The sequence below is a fragment of the Nothobranchius furzeri genome, chromosome 11 (assembly GCF_043380555.1).
Source record: "Nothobranchius furzeri strain GRZ-AD chromosome 11, NfurGRZ-RIMD1, whole genome shotgun sequence".
Classification (NCBI taxonomy): Eukaryota; Metazoa; Chordata; class Actinopteri; order Cyprinodontiformes; family Nothobranchiidae; genus Nothobranchius; species Nothobranchius furzeri.
The window spans coordinates 66,103,388-66,131,358 of NC_091751.1; the positions used below are offsets into that span (position 1 = coordinate 66,103,388).

Consider the following 27,971-nt stretch of genomic DNA (forward strand, 5'->3'; position numbering starts at 1 on the left):
TTGTTAATCCAAATTGTAGACATTATCTACATATTGATTTGCTATAAGTTTTGTTCTTTGCTTTAATCTCAGTTAACTGTAATGTCCCCTCCTGTCTCCCTACTGTTCCTACCCGCCCCTATCCTGTCGCATCACACATGAGAAGATTTTTCTGTCATTTGTTTTAATGACTTGGTTTTCGCTGGTGTTCCTTCTATCTTTTCAGAGACAATCATTGTTTGTTTTGGTAAATAAATGAACTTTTTGTTTTAAAGAAGAAAGGCCTGACAGCTTCCTTGATGTAACAAAATTGTTGTCAGCTATCTTTAGTAGCCAATAAGAAATGCTAATTAGTGTCAAACTGATTATTTAGTGAATTAAGTTTTGTAAGTAGAAAGTCAAAATTAAAATCCAACCTAGATAAAACCCCTGTAATGGTTGTGTGGACTAAAACACACACATGTGGTGACCCTGTGATGCTTCTATCCTCCTGATGCTGCAGGTGGTGCAGCTGCTGAAAGCAGGAAAGGGGAAGGAAGTGTCCTACAATGCCCTGGCTACTCACATCATAGCTGAGGATGGAGATAACCCCGAGGTGGGCGAGTCAAGAGAGGTGTTTGACCTGCCTGTTGTCAAGGTAACAATGTTGTCAGTGTCACAGCATGTTTCCACCTCCCAAAGAAAGCAGCAATAAAAGAGATTGTAATGATTTAAATTACATGTTATTTAATGAGCCGTAAGGCGTAGGATTCCATAGGAAATATGAAATCAACCTTATGGATCTGTGAGGTTATTTAAACCAGAAGATTGGTACTTTTTATTGCAGGGATTAGATAACAGCTTCGTATTCACTCAGAGACAACAGAAGAGAGAGAGTCAAGTTCAAAAGTCTAAAAATTTATTACTAAACAGATTAAACTAGACTGACTTTAACTAAATGTATGGTGTAACTAAGGTGAATGAGACGGAGAATGGTGTAGTGTGGATTGTTGTTCAGAACCAGCAAATACAAAGAAGCGATTAGTTCTGATGAGAACCGAAGGTGATGTTTTCGCGTTAAGCTTTGGTTAGGAGGTTCATAAACACATTCGACGCCATTTGTCGGTCTACGTACCCTTAAGGTTGGTTTATGCTTGACACGTCCGCGAGGTCCGCACGGCTCCGCGCGGAAAAGTTGCGTCATTTTAACAACCACGCCCCTCCACCGCGTCTCCGCACGGCCCAAGATTTCCGCAACGCGCACCTCGGAAAATTTCTAACCACGCGAACGGTTGGACGCGGAAAAACATGGCGGACCGGCAAGATCTAGTATGGCAGAGGTTGGTAAATACAGACATTTGTATGCTTCAGCTCTCAGAGATCACCGTGATCAACATGTTGTTAATCATTCTTGGAGAGAAATAGCTCGCACTGCCGGAAAAGACGAGGACGCTGTTAAAAATGCTGGAATGCCATGTTGTAAACAACAGTAATTTCTACTTCTACTATGGTGTAGTGTTGGATGCATGCCGTAGAGCTCCATGCTGCCCCCTACAGTTTGGGAGAATATTGGCTCACCGCAGAGACGAGCCACATGAACCATAAATGCTGCGAGTTGTGAAGCGCGTTCCAGCCGCGAGCCGCATCATCAAGCGGAAAGTGAATGCGTCAAGCATAAACCAAGCTTTAGCGGAAGTCCCCGTCTAGATCAGCAGGTGTAGAGGTCCAGCTTGACCTTTATGGAGCCGAAGCCTGTAGAAGCACCTGCGGCAGCCGACCACCAGTCTTGAAATACTCCCGGGTCACGACAGTTTTGTTGGCATCTAGCGAGACCCAAACCTGTGTCGTGATGGTTCAGCTTTTATTCTGAAAGGAACCGTTGCAGCAGTTGGAACAGCAACAGATTTTATCCAGCTTGTCGTTGGTTCTTTCGGCTGAAGAGGAAAGTTATGGATTGGCCACTCCGACAACTTCTCTAGAACGCTTTGAACTGGCGTTAAAGATGACGTGGGCATAGTTTTATACTTCGGATGTTTTGGTTTATGGTCGAATGAAAAGATGACAGATTTACCAAACACCACCAAAACCACACCTCCGTCAGATCTGGCAGATTCTGATTGGATCAGTAATGTGTCATGTCTTTCAACGCTACGTGAGATCAGTCCTAGTGGAACATTTAAAGTCCTATTACTTATTATATTCTATAGGATTATAATAAAGTAATTAATATTTTGATTTCACAGATCGGTCACATCTTATTCATTGACTAACACTTTGCGTGATTAGCTTTATTAAAATAGTTCTTTGATTAATTAAAAGGAGAGAGTCCATTCTTCTTTCTTCTGTTGAACTGAAAAGAAGCAGTTTAGAAGCAAATGCATGAGACCTTGAGACCATATCTCATGCAGACTAGTTCTGTGCAGAGGAGAGGGGAAAACAGTCATTTCATTCTGTTACAAGATTATTGTGGAATAAGAGCTGGCTTATCTTTAGATCTCATTCCTCATGTGGGAGTTGTCTTGATTTCAGAAACAGCCATTAATACCTGATAATATCTGATAAATCTAAGTTGTTGGGAACCAGTGCAGCTAAAACATGAACTCTCTTTGTCCCTTTGCAGCCATCCTGGGTGATCCTGTCTGTTCGATGTGGAGATCTTTTACCGTATCCTTTCATCATCAAATCTAATATGTCTTAGACTAACATCATCACTAATAGTACTGTACTGTAATCTGCGAAACATCTGCAGTGAGAGGCTTTTGTCATCCGTCTGTTGCTGATTTTCTGTAACTTTGGACACTTCAGTGTGACTGGGTTCTCTCCTGAATCGGGGCAGATCTTTTTTGGTGTTACGGTTTGTCTTCCCAGGGTGAGTATGCAAAAGCAGTCAAACAGAATCTTGTGTCTAAAGGAGAAAAGTATTTTCTGTGATACTTCATTTGTTTTGCAGTATTGATGAAACTTTTCATTCTGAATGTATTTAAGCTTCCGGATGATCTTCACGCTCTGTGGGCGTACGTAACCTTCTACGGCGGAGAATGTCAGCTAAACCTCAACAAGAAGGTCACACACCTGGTGGTGAAGGAGCCAAAGGGGGTGAGTTCCAGCTCTGCTGTGTGTATCGTCTATGAAGCAACTCGTACAGGAATTAGTGTTTTGACATGTGCTTTTATACATTTTTCAATTCTTTCTAAATGAGTCAGACCTTGAGGGATGAAGTGATCGCTGTAAAGAGTGAGTTAATGCGGAGAATAAGACGGGTGAAGGGCAGTGTGGTGGAAGCGGGGAGAGCCCTGGGGTAATCGTCTCACTGCTGTTGGTGTTTTGGGCTTCTCTGTGACTACTGTCTGTAGCGTTTGCTGGTGGGTATTAGGAAGAGCTAGTTTTTCAAAACAAACCTGGGCAGCAGTAGCTCAACAGGTTGAGCGGGTTGTCCAGTAATCGGAAGGTTGCAGGTTCAATCCCGGATCCGGACAGAGAATTCTGCTGTTGAGTCCTTGGGCAAGACACTTAACCCACCTTGCCTGCTGGTGGTGGTCTGAGGGACCGGTGGCGCCTGTGCTCGGCAGCCTCGCCTCTGTCAGTGCGCCCCAGGGCAGCTGTGGCTACATCGTAGCACATTACCATCAGTGTGTGAATGTGTGTGTGAATGGATGAATGATACACTGTAGTGTAAAGCGCTTTGGAGTCCTTACTCTGAGAGGCGCTATACAAGTGCGGGTCGTTTATCATTAAAAGCATCACCAGAGTAGAAGGCACAGAAGCCAAAAACATGGAGCTGCTGTTTGTCCATGAACAGTTCAACCCTAGCAGAAGGTTGGTGATACTTAAACCCATTGATGTGGTGCAGTTCTACTCTGGGATGGTGTGAATCATAAACGATTTCTTAGCTAAGCCCCACCCCCCACCTCATAGAGCCCTGTGTGATTTGAGTTGACTGCAGTTCTGCATTAGCCAATAGTGTGAGACATCCGCTTACATACGTCAGTCACAGAATGTGTGTGAGCGTCTGAGAAGCTACCTGATGCAGAGTGAGTGACCTTTCTCATAGAATAGTAAGTCTTTAATATATATATATATATATATATATATATATATATGTATTAGGGCTGCACAATATATGGCAAAGATATCGTTATCACGATATCAGCATGTATAGAATATTTGCTAAGAAATCACAATGTAACCATAGAAACATTACTTCGTATATATGGTGTGTGTGTGTGTGTGTGTGTGTGAGTGAGTGTGTGCGCGTGCTCTGTCTTCTCCATCCCCAGTGAGTCGTGGAGGGTGGCTGCTTATACTGAGCCAGGATCCTCTGGAGTTTTCTTCCTGTTAAAAGGGAGTTTTCCTCTCCACTGTCACTAAATGCTTGCTTAGTATGAGGATTGCTGTATAGTCACTGCCACTAGTCAGTGACTCGATGCAATCTGCTGGGTTCCTTATATAGGAAACTTTTTTCTGATTGGCTTAATGACCTGACCTGTATTGGAATGTTTACTATGTGAAGTGCCTTGAGACGACTCTTGTCGTGATTTGGCGCTATAAAAATAAACTTGAATTGAATTGATTGTACAATATGCATATCGCAAAGAACCGATAAATATCGAAATGAATGGTTAGCTCAAACGTTTGCTAAACATAATGCATTCTGTCAATCAAACAGATGCATGATGTGTTTTTAAACAAATCTAATAGAGCTCTTCACCTATTTGGCCAATTGGGTGGGTTCTCATAGGTTAGATGCCCGCCTCCGAGGCAGATGGCACTTAATTTAGATGGTTAGCAAACACCTGAGTTAGCTTTGTTCTGTTCTTTCTGCTAATTCTGCTTTTCCTGGGATCCACTGATTGCCTTTTCTTGTTCATTTTCCTCACATCTTTTGCTTTTCTCATTTTTATTTTATTTGTTGTTTTTAATTTCTTTGTTATTGATTATATTTGTTCTTGAGTTAAGTTTTTATTTATCACAAGTAATACACACACACACACACACACAATTGAGTACACTTATCCAACTGTTCTTTAACGCGAATGACTAATCGGCCAATCACATGGTGGCAGCTCAGTGCGTTTAGGCATGTAGACATGGTCGAGACAATCCGCTGCAGGTCAAACTGAGCTTCAGAATGGGAAAGAAATGTGACTTCAGTGACTTTTGAACGTGGCAGGGTTGTTGGCGTCAGACGGGCTGGTCTGAGTATTGCAGAAACTGCTGATCTTCTGGGATTGTCACGCACAACCATCACTAGGGTTTACAGAGAGTGGTCCAAAAATGGGAAAACATCCAGTGACCTGCAATTCTGTGGGCAAAAATACCTTCTTGATGCCAGAGTTCAGAGGAGAATGGCCAGACTGGTTTGAGTGGATAGAAAGGCAACAGTAACTCAGATAAGGTATGCAGAAGAGCATCTCTGAACGCACAACACGCTGAACCTTGAAGCAGATGGGCTACAGCAGCAGAAGACCACACCCGGTGCCACTCCTGTCAGCTAAAGACAGAAAACTGAGGCTACAATTCGCACAGGCTCACCAAAGTTGGACAATAGAAGACTGGAAAACGTTGCCTGGTCCGACAAATCTCGATTTCTGGTGCAACATTCAGATGGTTGGGTCAGAATTTGGCGTATACAATCCATGAATCCTTCCTGCCTTGTATCAACCGGCTGGTGGTGGTGGTGTAATGGTGTGGTGGACATTTTCTTGGCACATTTTGGGGGCCCTTTAGTACTATTGATCATCATTGCAACGCCATAGCCTACCTGAGTATTGTTGCTGACCATTGTCCATCCCTTTATGACCACAGTGTACCCATCTTCTGATGGCTACTGCAGCAGGATAATGCGCCATTTCAGAAAGCTTGAATCATCTCAGACTGGTTTCTTGAGCGTGACAACTCAAATGGCCTCCACACTCACTAGTGGAGGCCGACCGATATGGTAGATTACGGCCGATGCCAATTTTTAAAGAATTTTGTTGCCGATGGCCGATATCTAACGCCGATTATTAAGGCGGATATATTTACGTTTTACCAGCACATTGATTGTGAAACACAAATGAACACTCGCTGTGTGCAATATTAATGAAATAAGTCACTAAATCTCTTAATATTTATTGAACTTCAAATATAATACATACTCTAAATATTTAAAAAAATGGTGTGTTGGGGTCCTTCGGGCGCTTTCTTCAGTCTAGTAGTGGTGGCAGTTGACCACACAGGTGCCAGATTTACTATTATTATTTTTTTTATCGGCTTTTAAAAATAATTTCGGCCAATATAGAAAAATATTAATTTATCGGCCCAATATATCGGCCAGCCTCTACTCACCAGATCTCAAAACAATAGAGCACCTTTGGGATGTGGTGGACAGGAGATTTTCCGACAAATCTGCAGGAACTGTTTGATGCTACATCAGGTCAATATGGACCAAAATCTCTGAGGAATGTTTCCAGTACCTTGTTGGGATAAACCCCGGCTGTCCACTGGCCGTGAAAACGGTCTTGTTACGTAATAGTGGCGTTCTACCCTACCCCAAGCACATTCCTACCGGGAGCAATTCTGACGCAAAATGGTAGTGAAAGCGTTTCACACAGCTGATCCCATGATGTCACGAAGTCACGGAAGAATTGCAACACCACGGGTGATTTCAGACGTCCACACACAATAATAAACAAAAAGAAAGACAGCTGCATGCATGAAAAAAATGTCTGTGGGTTATTTTCTGGTCACAAAGGTTCACAGGAAATGGCATACTGCACGTGACCTTTTATTTTGAAGTTTTCTGGATGTTGTATGCTTCTTTTCTGTTTGACTTCCTGTCTGGCTCGATTTAAACTGCAGAGTTTGATGTGTTGTGGAAGCGTAGCGCGTCAAAAATAGGTCAAGGTCAATTTTATTTATAGAGTGCATTTACAGCAGCAAAGCTACACCAAAGCGCTGCACAAGCTAAAACAAATCAAGATACGACAGATCAACAATAAAAACCTAAAATAAGATGAGCACACAACAGTCACAATCTGTAATAAAAACTGTTAAAAACTGTTAAGATGCTCAAGTCAGCCTGCATTAAAAGCCAAATCAAAAAAATGTGTCTTAAGAAGGGATTTAAAATGTTCTAGATTCTGTGTGGTCCTGATGTTGAGAGGTAGCTTGTTCCACAGTTTGGGCCCAACCACAGAGAACGCTCTGTCGCCGCGAGTCTTGTGGCGGGTTTTTGGAACTGTTAAAAGAGCTTGGGAGCTGGACCTCATGGTTCTGGCAGGGACGTAAGCGGACAGCAGCTCAGAGATGTAAACTGGGGCCAGGCCATGAAGGGATTTAAAAGCAAAAAGTAAAATTTTAAAGTGGATCCTGTAAGAGACAGGAAGCCAATGGAGAGAGGCCAGAACCGGGGTTATGTGATCCCGCTTGCTGGTTCCAGTCAGCAAGCGGACCGCTGCAAAAATAGACTCAAAACATAATGATGGCGTACCCTCACTTCTGGGGCGCGTCCAAAATGTCGCACTTTGCTTCCGGTTAAAATGAACTGATCTGCTATAACAGTGGCTAGCAGTATATATGCGTTACTTTGGGCCGTAATCACTAATGTAATGGGCCATTCCCATCTGTACCGGGTCGGCCCGGGCCGGGTAGCCCCAGTCGGCCCCAGCCTGGCCCGGTTGATTCCACACATCCTTGTCTTAAGCCCATGTGGGCTGATTCTACCCACCAATCAGAGGCTTGCTCTAATGGAAGGTGTGAATTTGCTGTCAGCAGTGGGCGTGTTGGTCCTGGTCGGCCTGAAGCAGACCCCCTCGAGAAGAGGGCTGAGAATGAGCCTTGGTTGGCCCGGAAAAATACCAGGCCACCCAGATATGTAAACAACCTACGCTACCCGGCCCGGGCCGACCCGGTACAGATGGGAACGGCCCATTAGTTGAGTTGTGAGTTGCTATACATTTTTCTGTCTCCAGATGGCGCCCTCTGATTAAAAACTGTGGACTTTTAAAAACTTTCAGCTCCTCTCTTTAATGTGATTTTCTCATTTCTGATGGTCTTTGTTGTTGTGCTTTCAGGCGAAGTTTGAGTGTGCCCTGAAACACTCGGGCATCAAAATAGTTACCCCAGATTGGATCACAGACTCTGTTAAAGGTACGTCACTTTTATGGCAAAGACAATAATACTGAGAAGGAATCGTGATTATTGTGATTTTTATTTGTGTGTTTAGACAAACTCCACCCTCTTTTAGGTCCAGAGTTTTATTAACAGGACTGATGTGGTCTTCATCTGGCTCTAAACGGTTCTGGTCAAACCTCAAGTGTAGAAAAACACCCAACAATCAGTAATTATTAAACAGGCACAACGTAAGAAAAACTGCTAGAGAAAAACCCAGTCCATTTGGCGGTCAAATAGCAGCAGAAACTCTTGAGTATTATCGATTTTCTTTCGTGTGGCTCTGGAGCTGTTCTGGTCCTGACTCTGTTAGCATCCCGTCGTCGACAGGTTCTGGTCCAGACATTCACTGGATCATTGCAGAACCTTGATTCTTTTAGGCCCTGTCCACACGTAGCCGGGGATCTGCCAAAACGTAGATATTTTTCTACGTTTTGGCCTGTCATCCACACCAAAACTGAGTTTTTTCACACGAAAACGGATCTTTTTAAAAACTCCGGCCAAAGTGAAGATCTGCGTTTTCTCCGTTTTGGGTGTCTGCGTGTGGACGGACAAAACCGGAGTTTTAAGGTCCGCAACGTCACTTTCCGCGACAAAAAAATGCTGACATCACGTGTGCGACCTGTGTTTACACTAGCCGACAGCATGGATGCCCTCAGAGCTGCGCTCGCTTTATCAATTGTCCAAGCGCTTTTTGCTTGTTTGTTTTTGCAAGCGGGATTACTGCTCCTTACGGAAGACCACAGACGAAGGACGAGGTTAGGAACGGGGGAAGTACTGCCGCCTACAGGTCTGGCATGTCTTTAACAACGTATTTATCCGGGTACGTGTGGACAGTTTTTTTTTTTTTAACGAGGTGGTGTGGATGCAAGTTTTTGGAGGGGCGGATATTCGTTTTTAAAAAACCCGGCTACGTGTGGACTAGGCCTTATTTGCAAGACGTTTTTCTGTAGATCTGCTGTGTTTGGATCATGGTTCTGTTTTATGACCCGGTTCGGTCCAAGCCTCATTTGTTAGTCAGATGGACTCACGTTAGAATCTTTGGTTCCCGGAGGTTTTCATGGTGGACTGGTGTGGCTGCTCGATTATGATGATGATCACGAATATTTTGACAGAAATTGAGATCTCGATTCTTTAAGACAATTTTTAAATTAATGTTGATTTTATTTATTTGTTTGTTTGTTAATTTATATATTCAGTCTAAAATGCTCAGGGCACAATCAGGACAAAAATAAGTAAGAAAAAGAAACAAGATAATCACAAATAAAACTCCTAATTCCCAGTATGAAAGAGCCAGTATACTTGCTCATAGTTTATGACGCAACGGGCCGAGGTTTAACTTACCCAGTACACGCCCAACCAGTATCTTGCAAGTATTGACTAACTCATTACAGTGCATTTATAATATAAATACAAACACAAACATATATGTTTTAGTGAAGTTCACGAAATGTTGCATAATAATTGTTTAGTCCTGTCCAGCGGTGCAGTAGCAACGTGTCGCTCAGAGAGGAGTCGTTATTTATCTGCATGAGGAACTTATCTATTTCTACCTTATTTATAAACTATTTATTTACAGGCTAGCTAATTTTTATGTCATGTATTTTCTTCACAGATAAAACTAAGAAAGATGAGACCCTTTATCACCCCAGACTCACCTACGTGGAGCCTGAGGAAGAGGAGGAGAGCGAGGCAGAGTCCTACGACTTACACTCACAGTCAAATGGAAGCTACAGCCCTCGGCGATCTAGAGCGTCCAGCGGGGGCTCTTCAGGCGAGGAGTCTAGTCCTCGCAGAAGACCTGGACCCAAACGACTTAACTCTATCTCACCAACGTCCCCCCGAAAACCAGAGCGCCTAGAGCGAATGTTTGATGACTCTGATGATGAGTCCTCCACAGAGAAGGAGGGTACCAACTTGAACTGGACCCCAGCCGAAGTGGTCACTCCAACTGTTCCCACTGGCATGGCCAGACGGCGAGGCGGGCCTCCTGGCAGCAAGGATCCGGTGTCCTGCACAGGCAGTGGGCTGATAAACCTGTGTGCTACAGGGACGCCTGTTCCAGGTGGCGGTGGTGCCATGCCGGCAGAGGCGCGCTCTGCTGCTGCCGCCATCAGTCACTCCTCACAAGGTCAGTAAGAACCACTCCAGCCTTCTGTCACCGTCACTTTCACAGGGCTTAGGTTTGTTAGACTGTGAGTGTCTGTGGATACGCAGGACTGGCGTTTGGAAAACACTTAAGCTAAGGTGTGTGTGTGTGTGCGTGTGTGTGTGTGTGCGCGCGTGAGTGCGTGCGTGCGTGCGTGCGCGCGCGCGTGCGTGTGTGTGTGTGTGTGTGCGCGCGTGCGTGCGTGCGCGTGTGCGTGCGCGCGTGTGTGCGCAACAGAGGTGCAGTTTGGCAGCATAGGGTTTTTACACAGTAATTCTTTATGTTCCAGCATCTTGAATTCTTTTAGATTCTGGTTGTATCTATTCATATATAAATAAAGGTATAACATGGTATTCATGGCCCATATGTATGACAACCACTTCCGTACTCTGCTGAGTGAGCCATAACGAGGACTTCAGCCTTGGAATTAGCTCCTCACATGCCAACCTGCTGATAAAGATTCCCCCTGCCTGTTTTAGGTGTGTCCGTTACAGATGGCATCCCTGGATGGAATCAAACTATTCGAACCCTTCGTAACATAACCAACAGCTCCGACATGCAGCCAGCCGGCCGACCTGCTGTAGCACACGTAAGATGTCACCTTCCCGTCACACATGTGCTGCTGTGCTCTTATTTTCACACATTGTTTGTGTTTGACCAACTTAAGGTATTTCTCTGGAGATGCTGTGTTCATTAGGTCATTTGCTCACAATGACCCACACAATGCAGAAGTGTCTCAGCCCTGTGTTGGAGTGGGTTCGGCTGACCACCCTGAGCCGGAAGCATCACAGGATAAATCAAAGACCTGATTCATGATTCTCCGTCTGCGTCAGTGCGGAGACACGCAACGCCATTATCCGTCCTTGAGTAGGGCTCCGGCAGGCACGCAAGTACGTACGGAGTCGAGCCCACTTTTTTAAACATCCGTCGAACATCAGCGCTTTGGGCTTCCTGACAGGGTTGTGGAAGGCGCTTTATAAATAAAGCTTTGATTGATTGATTGATTGATTGATTGAACGAGACAGATTATGCAAGCTTGTGATTGGTCAGGACGCCGCTGTTGTTTACAGCGCCACCATTGCAAAGAGAGCCGAGGATAACTAGCGGCAGACACGGAGAAGCTTGAAGAATACCTCGCGAAAAAACTCTAAAAATATGAACGTTTCATCCTCCCGTGACTGGAGGAGTGAAAAGATGCGCAGCAAGCGTTTTATTTGTGGACGGAAATGACAGGAAACGTGGGTTTAGAGGTGGGGAGCGCATGAAGCGGTGGAAGAATGAGAGACAAATATGTCCGTGTTAAAAGTCTCTTATATACACAAAAAACACAATATAAACACACGATCTTGGACCGATACGTGACAGGATACCACAGAACAGTGCTACGCCCTCTGTTGTCCTGCCGGGCAATTGCTTTGCAACACTCTCCAGGAGACGGAGAAGTAAAAGAGCAAAATGCTTCCATCAGTCCATGCGTGTCTGTCCCTCGCGGAGCTGACGGAGAAGCATAAACCAGGCCTTAGTTTTGCGAACCCCGTTCACAACTAAAGGTGTTTTTCCAGGAGCACTACTCAGAGTAACTCAGACCGATGCGGGTCGGCCTGTCCACTGTTCTCAAGGGCACGATTCGGTACTTTCCCTCTACTTTCTCCTCTACTTTTAGTCCCTACGCCATTGACGTACCTGGCAAGGCTGAGTCGGGCCGGCTTGTGATTCTGGTCACTGATTGGCTAGGGGGCGGAGTCACTGGTTGCCCCGGAGTTTTGTGTTTCACTGCCTGCAGCCATTTCCTGGTTCAGAGTCTGACAAAAATCCATAAAACTGAGCAAAATGTCCAGCAACACCACCATTTTTCAACTGAGTTGTGTTTCTGTGGGGCACACAGGTTACCTTACGCTGTTCAGTAATCCCTCGCTACTTCGCGGTTCGTTCATCGCGGATTCGCTGCTTCGCGGATTTTTTCTTTGGAGCATTTTTCAGGGGGAATTCGCAGATTCGCGGTATTTTTCACTGATTCGCGGTATTTTTCTATGCGAAATATCAAGAAATTCTTGTTTTTTTTTTTCATCAATTTCATCATAAAATGCACTTTTTGTAATAAAACTAAAAAAAACAAGTAAAAAAAATTTTTTTCTTGAGTTTTACCCACAAAAAGAGAATGTGATCATACGATAATTCAATATAGTACTGTATGTCAGACAGGGCGGCTGGATTCGGGAGCTGAGCTTGTAGGGAGCGTGGTTTCACAGACGCGGAAGTGATAGCGTCGGTGAAACGCCGGCTGATCTAGGAAGCCCCCGAGCGTTCGAGCGTCAACGAAGTGACACGGAAATGCCGGGCTTTCCAGAAGTAAGTACGATAACTTACTATGAGCTGATAGTTCGTTGGATTGATCGGTAGGTTGGAAACTCTGATCATGAATCTGAAGAAACGATGACTGAGTGGTGAGCTGGAAAGGCGACTTCCGTTTATAGCCGCGGTTTGTGACGTAGGTGCGACGTGGAGGGAATCCCTGCGAGGGGCATGCTGGGAGTCCCTACTTCGCAGATTTTCACCTATCGCGGCCAGGTCTGGAACGCATCTACCGCGATAAACGAGGGATTACTGTTCACTGATCCGTTTGTGTGATTTTGTCTAGAGCTGAGGAAAATAATCAAATAATCGATGCATTGCGATGCGGACATAAACGATTCTGCGCAGATGTTCACTCCGATTTTCTTATTTTTACTTCCAGGCTCCACCATAATGCCAATTAAAAATAGCTAATAGCTTTGTATCAGCTACCAGCACAGTAAACAGCTAGAACTACAAATCTGTTAGCAGCAGAGGGCTACAGACTGCTGTTCCATGTGAAGTTGGTCAAGTTTCTGGTTTCAGAATCATCGAAACCAGATTAAAAGCAACAGCCTAAAGCGTTACAAGTCTCTAGTGTCGCTTTAAGACATCAAAGTTAGAAGTCAGAAGAAGCAGATTTTTAATGGTCAGATTTAAAATAAGACATCCATGTTAGTTATTTCTCATTTCTTACATCCTATCAGCTGTTTTTCAGGTTGTGAACATAGATAAAGCAATTCTTCAACTCAGATGTCCTTTATTACACGTTCCTCCGTAAAGTTACGGGAGCAGAAACTGCACACAGTTACCGGTCAGGGTAGTAAAGTCCTTTAACCTTCCACAGAAGATTGTAGTCTTTCTTTAGCTAAACGTGTGTTCTTCCTCACTTTTTCCAGATAATGCCGAACCTGACCAGTAGTCAGACAAAGCCTTTGGAGCAGATGAACCCAAACCATGCTCAGACCCCTAACAGTAACAACCCTCTGTTCAACCAGACCAAAGTGGCTGCACAGACCCTCACAACGGAGAGGCAGCATCAGCTCATGCAGCAGCCACACCAACCTGCCCAACAGCATCAGCAGGTACCACAGCATCCCATGATGCACCTGCAGCAGCACGATATGATGCAGCTTCAGCAGCAACAGCCACAGGTTGCGCAACAGGGTTTCCCACAGTTGCCTCAACAGCAACAACAGTTTCTTCAGCAGCAGCAGCAGCAACAGCAGCAAATGCATCAACACCAGATGTTCTCTCAGCAGCTGCGCCCACAGCAGCTGCTACGACCAGGTCTCCAGCAGTTGCAGCAGCTTCAGCAGTACCAGCAGCAGCGCATGCACATGTTACAGCAACAGAATCAGCAGCAACTGCATCAACAGCATCTTCAGCAGCAGCAGCAGCAGCAGCAGCAGCAACATTTCCTGCAACAGCAGCAGATGCAGAAGCAGGTTCTGCAGCATCAGAATCAGCAGGTAGTCCCTCACCAACAGCAGACGACAGCACTGCCCCCTCAGCTCCAGCAGCCGCCCCACATCTCCCAGCTGTTTGGGCACGAGCCGGGACAAGACAGTGAGTACAGTAGTGCCATCATTTCAGGCTACCCTGCGTTTTATTTGTCCAGTTTATTGATTTAGGCCAGTGGTTCCCAAACTTATTTAGCCGCGCACCCCCTCCTATGTCCCGACCATGTCGACGCACCCCCCAGCCCCCACATCAGGGCATGGATATATATATGTATATGTATATATATATATATATATATATATATATATATATATATATATATATATATATATATATATATATGTATATATATATGTGTATATGTATATATATATATATACACATATATACATATACACATATATATATGTATATGTATATATATATATGTATATATATATGTATATGTATATACATATATATATATATATATATACATATACTGTACATATATATATATATATGTACAGTATATGTATATATATATGTATATATATATAATGTACATATATATATATATATATATATGTACAGTATATGTATTTATATATACATATACTGTACATATATATTTTTATATATGTACAGTATATGTATATATATATATACATATCAGACATCAAGCTAAACAGTCACTCGACAGAAAGGGTTAAAAAAATATGATCAATCTTTTTCCCCATCACTTTCTTTTTTTAAATAGTAATTAATAAACATTCGATACCATTACAATTTCCTTTGATTTCATTTTAAATAAATATTTAGAGTGCCCAGGTAGCACATAAACAATGCAGTTTAACGGTTTTCTTAAAGTAGGAACGTTTAACCTGTGCGGCCAGAGCGCTCTCCTTCCTTCTGCTCTGCTTAAACCTGAGCTGATCACCTACTTGTGCGTAATCAAATGTCTATAGGGGAAAAGATGGAAAAGATATAGCCATGAGGTTCACTTTTACCTCAGACCGACTTATTGCTGTTTTATGGTGTGGCTGAAGCTGCGATCCGCTGCCACGCGGACTGGAATTACAAATGCTGCAGTAACATGAGATGTAGTCATGTTCGTGAGGAGTCACTGGCTCGATTTTAATACGTCATCCCAAAATCGAAGCTAATATGTTAATCTGACCTTGAATGAAAAATGTTATTAATCCTCTTAAAAGTTTTTTTATCATGGAGGAGGCAGCGCTCATTTCTGCCTTCAGTCTGACGACCGCCGCGCCGGAGTTTGCGTAGCGTGCGCTTATTGAATCTGTGTGTGTGTGTGTGCGGCACAGCTCCATGAGCCGCTCCAGTCACCGCGTCTCGTTATTGGCGCTATTTAAACCAATGTTGTAAAATTATTTCTGCCCAGCCCAGATGTGCTCACATGTGCACCCGTGAGCCGTGGTTCAGTTGGAACGCATCTGACCTCTGACAGACGCACTCTGAGTCGTGGAGGATGGCTGCTTATACTGAGCCAGGGTTCTCTGGAGGTTTCTTCCTGTTAAAAGGGAGTTTTCCTCTCCACTGTCGCTATATGCTTGCTTAGTATGAGGATTGCTGTAAAGTCACTGACACTAGTCAGTGACTTGATGCAATTTGGTGGGTTCCTTATATAGGACACATTATTTCTGATTGGCTTAATGAACTGTGAATTGGAATGTTTATTATGTGAAGTGCCTTGAGACGACTCTTGTCGTGATTTGGCGCTATATAAATAAACTTGAATTGAATTGAACTTCAGGTCTTCAGCGCGCTGTTAATAGCCTGACACGTTTAGAATGCTGTCCCACAGTCAGTGTGCTAGTATAATAATATAATAATGCTAAAATGCTCAGATGGGAATCATTTCTTGATTTATTTAGTTACATCCACAATGTTCTGTGTGTGAGGTTTACAACGTCAGAACACCTGCATGAGACAGGTGTTAATTACCATCTGCCAGAATGACTCACCTTCAGATTCCTCCAACATCGTTAAAAATGATCAAATACGGAACATATCGGCGTGCGCAGGCCAGAGCGCTGAAGCTCGGAGCGCATTATTATTATGAAGCTAGGGCACATGCGGAGGACACACACGCACGCACGCACGCACACACACACACACAAGCAAAATATACTTGTTATCAATTACATTTATTGGCCCCACTTACTTTTTCTTAGGCCCACCCACAAATGAGTTTCTGGCTACGCTAATGGTGACATCTGACAGACTTCTCTGAGCTCCGCAGCCATTACACTTTTCATCTCGCGCACCCCCTAGCGGCAGCACACTTATGGGCCATTCCCATCTGTACCGGGTCGGCCCGGGCCGGGTAGCTCCAGTCGGCCCCAGCCTGGCCCGGTTGACTCCACACATCCTTGCCTTAAGCCCATGTGGACTGATTCTACCCACCAATCAGAGGCTTGCTCTAATGGAAGGTGTGAATTTGCTGTCAGCAGTGGGTGTGTTGGCCCTGGTCGGCCTGAAGCAGACCCCCTCGAGAAGAGGGCTGAGAATGAGCCTTGGTTGGCCCGGAAAAATACCAGGCCACCCAGATATGTAAACAACCTACGCTACCCGGCCCGGGCCGACCCGGTACAGATGAGAATGGCCCATTAGGGAATCCCTGATTTAGGGTAAAACCTAAGCTGATGTCTATTCTCAGTTCCACAGGACGGCTTTCTGCTGGGCTGTGTGTTTGCTGTTGCCGACTACCCAGAACAGATGGCTGATAAACAACTCCTAGCCACGTGGAAGAGGGTAAGAACCATAAGGCATAGTAAGAGTGCTGGGAAGGACTTTCAGGTAGACTGGTGCAGCGTGTCATGTGATGTGGACTCTAGACTGATCTGTTATTGTGAAAGCCCCCCCCCCCCCCGGTCATGAGGTGTGGGTGATGACTGGAAGAAAGCGATTCAGACATCTGGGACCCTACCCGGGTCGCTCTGCTAAATTATCAAAGCATCAACAGTGCTAGCCAACGTGAGGCTAATGCTAGCTCTTTTTGTCTCTGTCCTGATGGGATTTACTGGGTCTCGTTGTCCCTCAGGTCATCCAGGCATGTGGAGGTGTCGTTGACCCCACCCTGACCAGCCGCTGCACTCACCTGTTGTGTGAGAGTCAGGTCAGCAACATGTATGTACAGGTAAGTGAGCACACACACCTGTAGCGGTGAGTTTATTATGCTAATCAAACAAGAGTCAGCTAATATGTGACATAAAGGCTGTTTGATGGAAAAAGCTTCAAAAGTTGTGGGTGTTAGAAGCAGGTTAGTCTGTACTGGCATGTTTTTTGTCTTCAGGCCCTTCGGGAAGGGAAGCGCTGTGTGACGGCCCACTGGCTCAGCACGGTGCTTAAGAAGAAGAAGATGGTCCCTCCTCGTCGAACGTTACATCTGCCCTTTGCTTTCCCTCCGGGGGCCAAACCCTGCTCTCAGCACGTACGTTTAACTTCTGTAGCTTTACTTTGCACTTAGAAATCTGCTGATTCAAACATTGAGACACCAGCCATGAAAAGCTTTGTTCTCGTTACCCTTGTTTTCCCACACACACACCTAGAAAACCAGACCTCAGACCCACAGAACCTTTATTTATGATTGCAGACGCCTCATTGGTCTTTAGGGAATTCTGACGTGTTTCTCACAAGCTGACCTGATCAACACAAGCTCTGGGGGGTGTCCTCTCTATGTCTCTGTGTGTCATTGCTGTCCTCGTGTCTCTTCTTTCAGATTATTTCAGTGACTGGCTTTGTGGATGCTGACAGGGACGATCTGAAGCTGATGACTTACCTGGCTGGTGCCAGATACACGGGATATTTGTGCCGCAGTAACACTGTCCTCATTTGCAAAGAGTAAGACTGAGATAGTGGAGTTTGTCCACACATCTGCTGCTGCTCTCATTTTGCTGTGTGCTTATTCCCTTAGATCCAGTGGGCTGAAATACGAGAAGGCCAAGGAGTGGAAGATCCCGTGCGTCAACGCCCAGTGGCTGTGTGACATTCTGCTGGGCAACTTTGAAGCGCTGCGACAGATTCAGCACAGCAGATACTCGATTTTCACTCACCCCGAGCCGCTGGCACCTAATCCGCAGCTGGTCCACAATCTGCTGGGTGTGTATACTAGCCAGATCGCACTGGCCTCCTAAAGTCATCCGGTTGGTTTCAAAAATCGGGCATGGGAGCTGTAACAATGGGTCCACTGTGTCTGGGATTTGGGAGAAAAGCTTCTCATTCAGGGTATCCACGGGTCCTTAAAAAGTCTTAAATTAGCTTTTCCAAGTTTAAGGCCTTAAAAATCCTTCAAAATGACTAATAATCCTTCAATACAGTTTCCAAAGGTCTTAAATTACCAAAGACCCAATAAAAGAGATTATTTTATTTCTATTAAATTTTTGTGATTTTCTACTTAGTGTTCAGCTTTTTTGTGTACGATGTTGGCGTAAGCGGAACCGTGCACGTTCAGTTGGTTGTGAAAGGGGGCTATTTTTAGATGAGCACATTAGCTGGTTAAGCTAGTGGGAGCTTGCGCCATGGGGAAGTGGAAGTTATGTGTGGATGGCTAATCCCACGTTCGTGACGTGGTTAGCACCGGTTCCAGGCAATAGCTGGAAATTATAGCTTAAATTTGGTCAAAGTGGCCTTAAAAAAGGTCTTCAAAAGTCTTAAATTTGGCTCCCTTTAACCTGCAGATACCCTGCTCATTACATTTTCCTCTTCTTAGAAACGGATAGTAGAGCTTCAGACCTCACATAGGCTTTGGTATGACAGGGGAGAAAAACTCCAAATATGTCTTACGCCCGGAAGTTACGCCCGCAGTTTCTGATATCAACAAGCAGGGCGAACTTGTTACACACACACACACACACACGCACGCACACTCACACACAACACCCAAGCCAGATGTTGGTGAATGAAGGTTGCAAAGGTCACAAATAAGTGTACTGCTACACCACTACTCAGGGTTTGTGGCTCATGCAGGACAGAGACCCTTGGGGACCGGAGTTTGTCCTGCAGACTAGGACAGCTGCTGTTTCCCCTTTCCCCTGTTCTGCTGGACAGCCTGGATTTCTAATGCCGTCTGCTCCACAGTCACCTTTTGTTTCACTTTGTGTTTTAGTGCTGCTGATTAGTTTTTATCTTGGCTGCTGCAGCAAAAGCATCATCTTCAGGAGGAAATTCAATTCAAAAATACTTTATTAATCCCAGAGGGAAATTTGAGTCACTAACCGTTCTCAACAAGAATCAAGCTAAACTATTTTACTGCTGTGTTTAGAGTGATTATTATACATGAATGTCTTTACACATTTACATTATTACACATAACCAAAGTGACGTCATCAAACCAGACGCAGAAAAACAGGGAAAAAGCTGCAAGTTCAGCGATGGATTTCATGGTGCGTTCCTTTCACCTCGGAAAATATACAACTGTACATAACACCGATTTTTGATGCACGCTTAAAAGTTTATCTAGTAAAACAAACACTTTTCCACCACAGCTACTGTTATTACAAGGAGCTGCTAAATTGAACCTCGAAACTGGCTTAAAAAACATTCTCTGATTTTGGGGGCTTTTCCCGTTCATTCATTTCATACTCAGAAGATTACAATTCCGAGTATGAAATAAACGGAAATGAACTGGGTGAAACTCCAACCTGAAAACACTAGTCACAGTGTTTATTAGGGGGAAAAAAACTATGGAGTAGTTTTATGGACGTTTTTGGAACAGTGAACTCGGTTCAAATTTGTTTAATGATTTATGAACTGAATGTATGAAGTTTGTTTTTAAAACAAACTTTCCCAGCACTGGTTATTACACATGGACAATATTACACATGAATGTCATTACACATAAACTTAATTACACACAAGCGTTATTGCACATGGACAATATTACACATGAATGTCATTACACATAAACTTAATTACACACAAGCGTTATTACACATGGACAATATTACACATGAATGTCATTACACATAAACTTAATTACACACAAGCGTTATTACACATGGACAATATTACACATGAATGTCATTACACATAAACTTAATTACACACAAGCGTTATTACACATGGACAATATTACACATGAATGTCATTACACATAAACTTAATTACACACAAGCGTTATTACACATGGACAATATTACACATGAATGTCATTACACATAAACTTAATTACACACAAGCGTTATTACACATGGACAATATTACACATGAATGTCATTACACATAAACTTAATTACACACAAGCGTTATTACACATGGACAATATTACACATGAATGTCATTACACATAAACTTAATTACACACAAGCGTTATTACACATGGGCGTTCTTACACGTGGACGTTATTACACATGGGCGTTATTACACATGGATGTTATTACACATTGACAATATTACACATAGACGTTGTTACACATGAATGTAATTACGCATCGACGTTATTACACATGGATGTTCTTACACATGAATGTTATTACATATGAACTTAATTACACATAAGCGTTATTACGCATTGACAGTCGTACACATGGATGTTAGTACATAGGAATGTTAATACACATCAGCGTTTTTACACATGAATGTCATTACACATGAACAGTATTACACATGGACATTATTAGACTTTAACATTTTTACACATGGACATTATTACACACAGATGTTATTACACACGGACATTATTACACATGGATGTTCTTACACATGAATGTTATTACATATGAACTTAATTACACATAAGCGTTATTACACATGGACAATCGTACACATGGATGTTAATACATAGGAATGTTATTACACATCAGCGTTTTTACACATGAATGTCATTACACATGAACAGTATTACACATGGACATTATTAGACTTTAACATTATTACACATGGACATTATTACACACAGATGTTATTACACACGGACGTTATTACACATGGATGTTCTTACACATGAACTTTAATAAACATGAATGTCATTATACATAAACTTTATTACACATGAGCATTATTGCACATGGATGTTCTTACACATGGGCATTAATACACATGAATGTTATTACACATGAGCGTTTTTACACATGGCCGTCATTACACTTGAACATTATTACACACTGATGTTATTACACACAGACTGTATTACACATGAACTTTATTACACATCTGAGTGTTATTACACATGCACAGTATTACACACGAACGTTATTACACATTGATGTTATCACACAGTATTATACATAAACAGTATTGCACATGAGCATTATTACACATGGATATTATTTCAACACAATATGAAGGTTTATCAACTGTGTTGCAGGAATTTATGTCTCACATTCAGGCAATCTATTGAATGAAATCTTCAGTATTCACGGACATTATTAAGCTGTAGGGCTGTGTGTGTGTGTGTGTGTGTGTGTGTGTGTGTGTGTGTGTGTGTGTGTGTGTGTGTGTGTGTGTGTGTGTGTGTGCGCGTGTTTGTGATAATTTTGACTTTGTGTTGTTTTCCTCTAGCTGCGTGGAGAAGTCCAGTCAAGGTGACTTCTGAAGCTCTGTCGGTGAGTCTTTTTACAACATCATAACAAAAGAGCACCACCTGAACATGTGACTGTTCTCCACACATGTCCATGAGCTTTTGGGCAAGGTACAGAACGCCTTTCAGCTCACTTGTGTGTCTGTGAAAGAACGTGGAGGCAGTATTAACAAATGAAATCCCAAACCAGTTTATTCATTATCAACCCCCCACTGTAATAAAACAGCCTACTAGGGCATTTGCATCAGAGTCGGCTCGTTCTGAACCGGGTGGGGTCATGCGCGTGTTGTTCGTCTACAAAAGCAACACTGCACACGTTCCTTGCCTTTGTAGCGGACCTGCCTTCGTGCTCAGCCACATCCTGAGAAAGCGTGTAAACACAACCGAGCCGTGTGGGGAAGGATTGTCCCCGCCCGGCCTGGCTGAGGCCAACTTGACCAACGTGTAAAAGCGCCATAACTGAGTGTAAGGGCACTACTGGCCAAAGGGTTGTGTGCAGTTTGTTCATTAAACACAGAATTCATTGTTTCATGTTTGTGTAACGGTATATGTGAGTGTGTCATGGATGCAATTTTCACTTTAGAAGTGGGGGGGACACGGGGGGGGGGGGGACACGGGGGTCTTTACAGTATGCTCTAATGGGAAACAGGCTTCAACACAAACGGTTGTTTTCTGCTTGGTCCTAGAGCTCAACCAGTGTTAATTTAATATAGCGTAATATTGTTTTTGGATGGTAAAAGTGCAGGGGTCAAAACTTGACTTTGGAAAAAGTGGGGGGGACATGTCCCCCCTGTCCCCCCCCCAAAATTACGTCCATGGAGTGTGTAAGGCTTGGTTTATGCTTGACGCATTTACTTTCCGCTTGGTGATGCGGCTCGCGGATGGAACGCGCTTCACAACTCGCATCGTTTATGGTTTGTGCGGCTTGTCTCTGCGGTGAGCCAATATTCTCCCAAACTGTAGGGGGCAGCATGGAGCTCTACGGCATGCATCCAACACTACACCATAGTAGAAGTAAAAGTTACTGTTTACAACATGGCATTCCAGCATTTTTAACAGCGTCCTCGTCTTTTCCGACAGTGCGAGCTATTTCTCTCCAAGAATTATTAACAACATGTTGATCACGGTGATCTCTGAGAGCTGAATCATACAAATGTCTGTATTAACGAACCTCTGCCGTACTAGTTCTTGCCAGTCGGCCATGTTTTTCTGTGTCCGACCGTCTGCGTGGTTAAAAAATTTCCTAGGTGCGCGGTGCGGAAATTGGGCCGTGCGGAGGCGCGGTGGAGGGGCGTGGTTGTTAAAATTATGCAATTTGCCGTGCGGACCTCGCGGACGCGTCAAGCATAAACCAACCTTTAGGCCCTTTTGACACACCTGAAAGCCTTCTTCAGACAGGATGATAGCCTAGACCAATCACCTGGCTTGGACCAGCTGCTGTCCTGCTAAACAGCGTAGAATGTTTCAGTTCTTCCTGTAACTAATGATGTTTTGTCTGGTGTAGAACCTCCAGCTCCTACAGAGGCAGAAGATTTCTGATTCCACCAACGCACCTGCAAACAAGAAGGCCAGGTGAGTTAACAAATCTTCTTCCTCTTCAAGGAGAAGGCGTGGTCTCGTCATGAAACCGTGTGTGTGTGTGTGTGTGTGTGTGTGTGTGTGTGTGTGTGTGTGTGTGTGTGTGTGTGTGTGTGTGTGTGTGTGTGTGTGTGTGTTGCTGGAACACAGAATGGAAGAGATCCAGTCCCCTAGTAAGAGGATTCATCCAGAGTCTGCCCCCCAAGTCATGTTCACAGGCTTTGAGCCCATGCAAGTACAGCAGTACACAAAGGTAAAGCCAGACTCGTCACAGAAATAAACCCGTCACTCCTCATGTGTTCACATGAGATCCTCACCCACCTCCCCCGTAGAGGCTGTACGCTCTAGGTGGCGATGTGGCCGACAGCAGTCAGAAAGCCACTCATCTCATGGCCACCAAGGTGACTCGAACCATCAAGTTCCTCACTGCCATGTCTCGGGTCAAATACATCATCACTCCTGAGTGGCTGGAGGAGAGCTGGAGGAGCCAGAAGTTTGTAGGTGTGTGTGTTTCTGCCTGCTGCGTACCAGCATCACACCAGCTTTAGTCTTACCTGGTGTGCGTGCGTGTGTGTGTGTGTGTGTTTTACAGATGAGGTGCCCTATACCTTGAGGGATGCTGAAGCAGAGGTGTTGTTTGGCTTCAGTCTGGAAGAGGCCCTGAAGAAAGCCCACGATGCTCTGCTCTTCAAAGTAAATAAAGTCTTTTAGCAAATAAATTCATTAGTTTATGTTTTTCTTTTCCTGTGAAATCAGACGATCTGATCAGAGTAAAGCACCGGTGGAGCGTCCAAGTTTCTGTCAGATAGTTGCTAATGCCAGTTAGCTCTTTCTGCTGTGTTTCTCCTGCTAAGGCGTTTATACTGACAGTGTTTACCCGTGATGTGTTAATAATTATAAATGTTTGTTTCCTTCATAAAACCCTTATAACATTATTTCATGATGGATTTTCTGTTGCTCTGAGTCATGAATTAGCTTTTGTGCCCGTTAGCCGTGGCTGTTGAAGTCAGTGGGCGGGGCTAATACCGATAACAGATACTGCTCTGGTTTGAGTGGAGTCTTCTCACTTTTATAAAGGATCTCTAACTTGGTGAATAAACAGAATCAGGGGTCGCTTTGTTGGCCTACAAGAATGGATGGTTTGATTGACCTTCCAGAACTTAGATGACCAGGAACACAGGTCAGCAGAGCGTGAAGCGTCTGTACGGAGATGTTAAGCAGATGTTGTCTCTGTCTCATGTGATGAAGGGGAAGTACTTCTACCTCACTCCTGGCATCTGCCCGAGCCTCAGCACCATGAAGGCCATCTTGGAGAGTGCTGGAGGGAAGCTGCTGGCCAAGCAGCCTTCATACAGGAAGATCATGGAGCACAAACAGAACAAGGTGCTCTGATGTAGCTCAAGCAACGTCGGCTTCAAAACAAACAGGGAACCAGGTCGTTTTTCATAAAGCACCACTGCTGAGATCTTGTTCATCTGTATGTTTAGGTCATGTTTGTTTGTTTATTTATTTATTTATTTATTCAATTCCATTCAAGTTTATTTATATAGCGCCAAATCACGACAAGAGTCGTCTCAAGGCACTTCACATAATAAACATTCCAATTCAGGTCAGTTCATTAAGCCAATCAGAAATAATGTTTCCTATATAAGGAACCCTGCAAATTGCATCAAGTCACTGACGAGTGTCAGTGACTATACAGCAATCCTCATACTAAGCAAGCATGCAGCGACAGTGGAGAGGAAAACTCCCTTTTAACAGGAAGGAACCTCCAGAGAATCCTGGCTCAGTATAAGCAGCCATCCTCCACGACTCACTGGGGATGGAGAAGACAGAGCACACGCACGCACGCACACACGCACAAAGTAATGTGTCTATGGTTACATTGTAACTTCTTAGTAAATATAGTAGTAGCACATCCAACGTCAAGGAAAGTAAAATGTTATTATCAGGAGAGGGAGAATGTTTAAGTGGTTAGCAGCAGTGTGCTAGACGATGGCCCCCTCCATGAGGCCACCACAGCTCAGCAGAGCATCATTGTAGCTTCTTCTGGGGAGAAAAACACTTAGAGAGAAAATAAAGTTAACAGCTGAAATAGCAGAAAATAATACAGTTAAAGAGCAGATTGTACAAGAATTATTTATTGGCCACAATCATGACCCAGAGGAAAAACATGCAAGTGTTTGAGAAACCCCATTTCTAAATACTTCCTGGTTGTGTTGCAGAACCTTCCTGAGATCATCCTGGTTTCCTGTGACAATGACCTGCACTTGTGTCGAGAATACTTCATGAGAAACATTGGTGAGACACACACACACACACACACACACACACACACACACAGTAGTTAGCTGATTATGGGACCATCTGTCCTGTTAATAACTGTTGATGCACATGAGCCTCTAAACGTGGTGCCCAAAGGTTGGGTTGCGACCCCGTGGTGGGTCATGAAACACTAAAGGCCCGTTTCCACCTCCAGAACTCCCAGGTGAAAAACGGGGCTTCTTCTGGTCATTGCATGTGTCTTTTTACATCCCACAGCTGCTCTCCTGGTCTCTAGAATAGATTGAATTACATACTCTGACAAAATAAAACCTTTAATGTTGTTAATGACCGTGGACGCTTTCCCCTCTCCCTGAATTTCCTGTAACTCCTGAAGTGGAAACACTTTAGACGAGCTCCAGGAATAAACACCCAAAATGACACCTAAAGGAATATTTGTCCTATAATTCATGCAGAAGCAGAAGAACAACAGGGTATCCGCGGGTCCTTAAAAAGTCTTTAATTTGCTTTTCTAAATTTAAGGCCTTAAAAATCCTTAAAGAGCAAGTCACCCCCAAATCAACTTTTTTTTGCTGATAAACCAAATAAAGGAGTGTCTAATCGTGCTGCAGACACGTGTCGTCAATAATTTGGCACTTCAGTGCATCTTAGTTAAAATTTAAATATTCTGCCTAAAACTGGCAGTGTTGTGCCGTTGTCAGGTAAAAACTCTGCACTGCATTTGAGTTTAAATCTGCCACCGCTACTGGCTAAGAGGTATGCTATGATGTAAACTGGTACATTATGATGTCACAATGCTGTTTTGAGCCTGTGTGTGTGTATTTGTTAGCGGCTCCGCCCTCTCGGTCTGCCAGGCAACAGCATTTGTTGCATTTTTCAAACATGAAGTGGGAGTGGAGTTAGACTCTGGTAGGGGGTGACTTGCTCTTTAAAAATGACAAATAATCCTTAAATGCAGTTTCCAAAGGTCTTAAATCACCAAAAAAACCAATAAACAAAATAATTTTATTTCTATAAAATTTTCATGAATTTCTACTTAGTGTTCAGCATTTTTTGCGTACGATGTTGGCGTAAGCGGAACCGTACACGTTCAGCTGGTTGTGAAAGGGGGCTATTTTTAGATGAGCACATTAGCTGGTTAAGCTAGTGGGAGCTTGCACCATGGGAAAGTGCAAGTTTAATGGTAACTGGATGGCTAATCCTACGTTCGCGACGTGGTTAGCACCGGTTCCAGGCAATAGCTGGAAATTATAGCTTAAATTTAATTTAAAAAATAGCTTAAATTTGGTCAAAGTGGCCTTAAAAAGGGTGTTAAAAAGTCTTAAATTTGGCTCCCTTAAACCTGCAGATACCCTGGAATAATGAACAGGTGGTATGATGAGAGCTGAAGCTTCTGTAGCTACGCTGGCAAACCCCGCCCTCCTGAGTCGCTGCGAAGCTCTGATGTTTTCTGTCTTCTGTGTCCGCAGACGTCCACAATGCCGAGTTTATTCTGACCGGAGTTCTCACGCAGAAACTCGACTATGAATCATATCCTTTCCTTCAGAAGAGCTAACAGTTTTATTTTACTGGTGTCATCAGAAGTGTTTGTTAGCTAACCCTCTGCTGCAGGGGGGGGGGGGGGTACACGTCACAGGTCTGATTCCTTAATAGTCACACATATAAGTTCACCTGATGACACGACGAGGAAGTCGGCTCGACATCATCAGACATTTCTCTGCAAGGCGTTCCTGTCCTTTTGTAGATTTTATTACCAGTTTGAGAAGAAATAAATGTTATTTTTATGAAACTGTTGACTAATGAAATGATAAATACGTACGGTGTTGTTAAAAAATATGTAAATTCACTTTGAACACTTGTTTTTAAAATAAAGCTGAAGATTGGTTTGTGTAGAACGTCTCATTAATCAGTCGGTCTGTTGGAAAGGATCAGCAGGTGAAAAGAACTGCTGGTTCTAGCTCCGTAGGCCTGTCGGGGTTCCACTCAGGAGGTCTGGCTCGCTCCTCAACGCGCTCCTGGAGGAGTTCTTCTGAAGCTGAAGCGGATAATTCCTGATAGACTTGGTTTAATTAACTGGTAATGAGGGTCTGGGGTAGTTACTGGTAAAGTTCTAATTGCTGGCTGTCAGATCGCCCGGGGGGTCATGTGGGGGAGGAGCTGGATGTGCTGCCTGCGGTTCTGCCCTCAAAAGCTTCCTCAAAGAGAATTGGAGGCGGCAGGAACCAAGGTCATGTTCTAAATACTCGGCTCTACTCAAACCTGATGAGAAATGCCGTGTTTTTGTTTGAGCCTTCATACGAGAAGTCAGTCATCGTCTCAGGAGCTGCTGTCCGGATCACCCTGGACAGGTCTCCAGTCCGTCACGGGGACACTTCTGAAGCAGCCCCTGAGAATGTTTCCTTCCAGCTGCTGTGGGAACTTCACAGCTGTACATGGGAGTTCAGTGAAGACCGCTTCAGCTGAGGTCCGCTCTAGGAGAGCAGGCCTCCCCAGTGACCCTCTCCACCAAGGTGTTCCCGGTCCACTTCAGTCTGC

At 44.0% G+C, this 27,971-nt stretch overlaps 1 protein-coding gene across 1 annotated transcript in view; it reads left to right on the forward strand.

Moving 5' to 3' along the window:
- The window catches only part of paxip1 (PAX interacting (with transcription-activation domain) protein 1), a 28,729-nt gene extending 1,398 nt beyond the window's left edge, over positions 1–27,331 (forward strand). Inside the window, exons 2-23 of the mRNA XM_070541762.1 lie at positions 482–616; positions 2,579–2,622; positions 2,764–2,827; positions 2,944–3,054; positions 8,013–8,088; positions 9,725–10,240; positions 10,738–10,847; positions 13,489–14,158; positions 16,716–16,810; positions 17,100–17,195; positions 17,352–17,489; positions 17,778–17,899; positions 17,973–18,157; positions 21,557–21,600; positions 23,080–23,147; positions 23,304–23,406; positions 23,486–23,654; positions 23,746–23,846; positions 24,402–24,536; positions 25,379–25,454; positions 26,906–26,965; positions 27,095–27,331. Coding sequence (XP_070397863.1) covers positions 482–616; positions 2,579–2,622; positions 2,764–2,827; positions 2,944–3,054; positions 8,013–8,088; positions 9,725–10,240; positions 10,738–10,847; positions 13,489–14,158; positions 16,716–16,810; positions 17,100–17,195; positions 17,352–17,489; positions 17,778–17,899; positions 17,973–18,157; positions 21,557–21,600; positions 23,080–23,147; positions 23,304–23,406; positions 23,486–23,654; positions 23,746–23,846; positions 24,402–24,536; positions 25,379–25,454; positions 26,906–26,965; positions 27,095–27,111 — 3,135 coding nt within the window. The 3' untranslated portion in view covers positions 27,112–27,331. The remainder of the gene's footprint in view (positions 1–481; positions 617–2,578; positions 2,623–2,763; positions 2,828–2,943; positions 3,055–8,012; positions 8,089–9,724; positions 10,241–10,737; positions 10,848–13,488; positions 14,159–16,715; positions 16,811–17,099; positions 17,196–17,351; positions 17,490–17,777; positions 17,900–17,972; positions 18,158–21,556; positions 21,601–23,079; positions 23,148–23,303; positions 23,407–23,485; positions 23,655–23,745; positions 23,847–24,401; positions 24,537–25,378; positions 25,455–26,905; positions 26,966–27,094) is intronic.
- Positions 27,332–27,971: the final 640 nt, after the last annotated feature.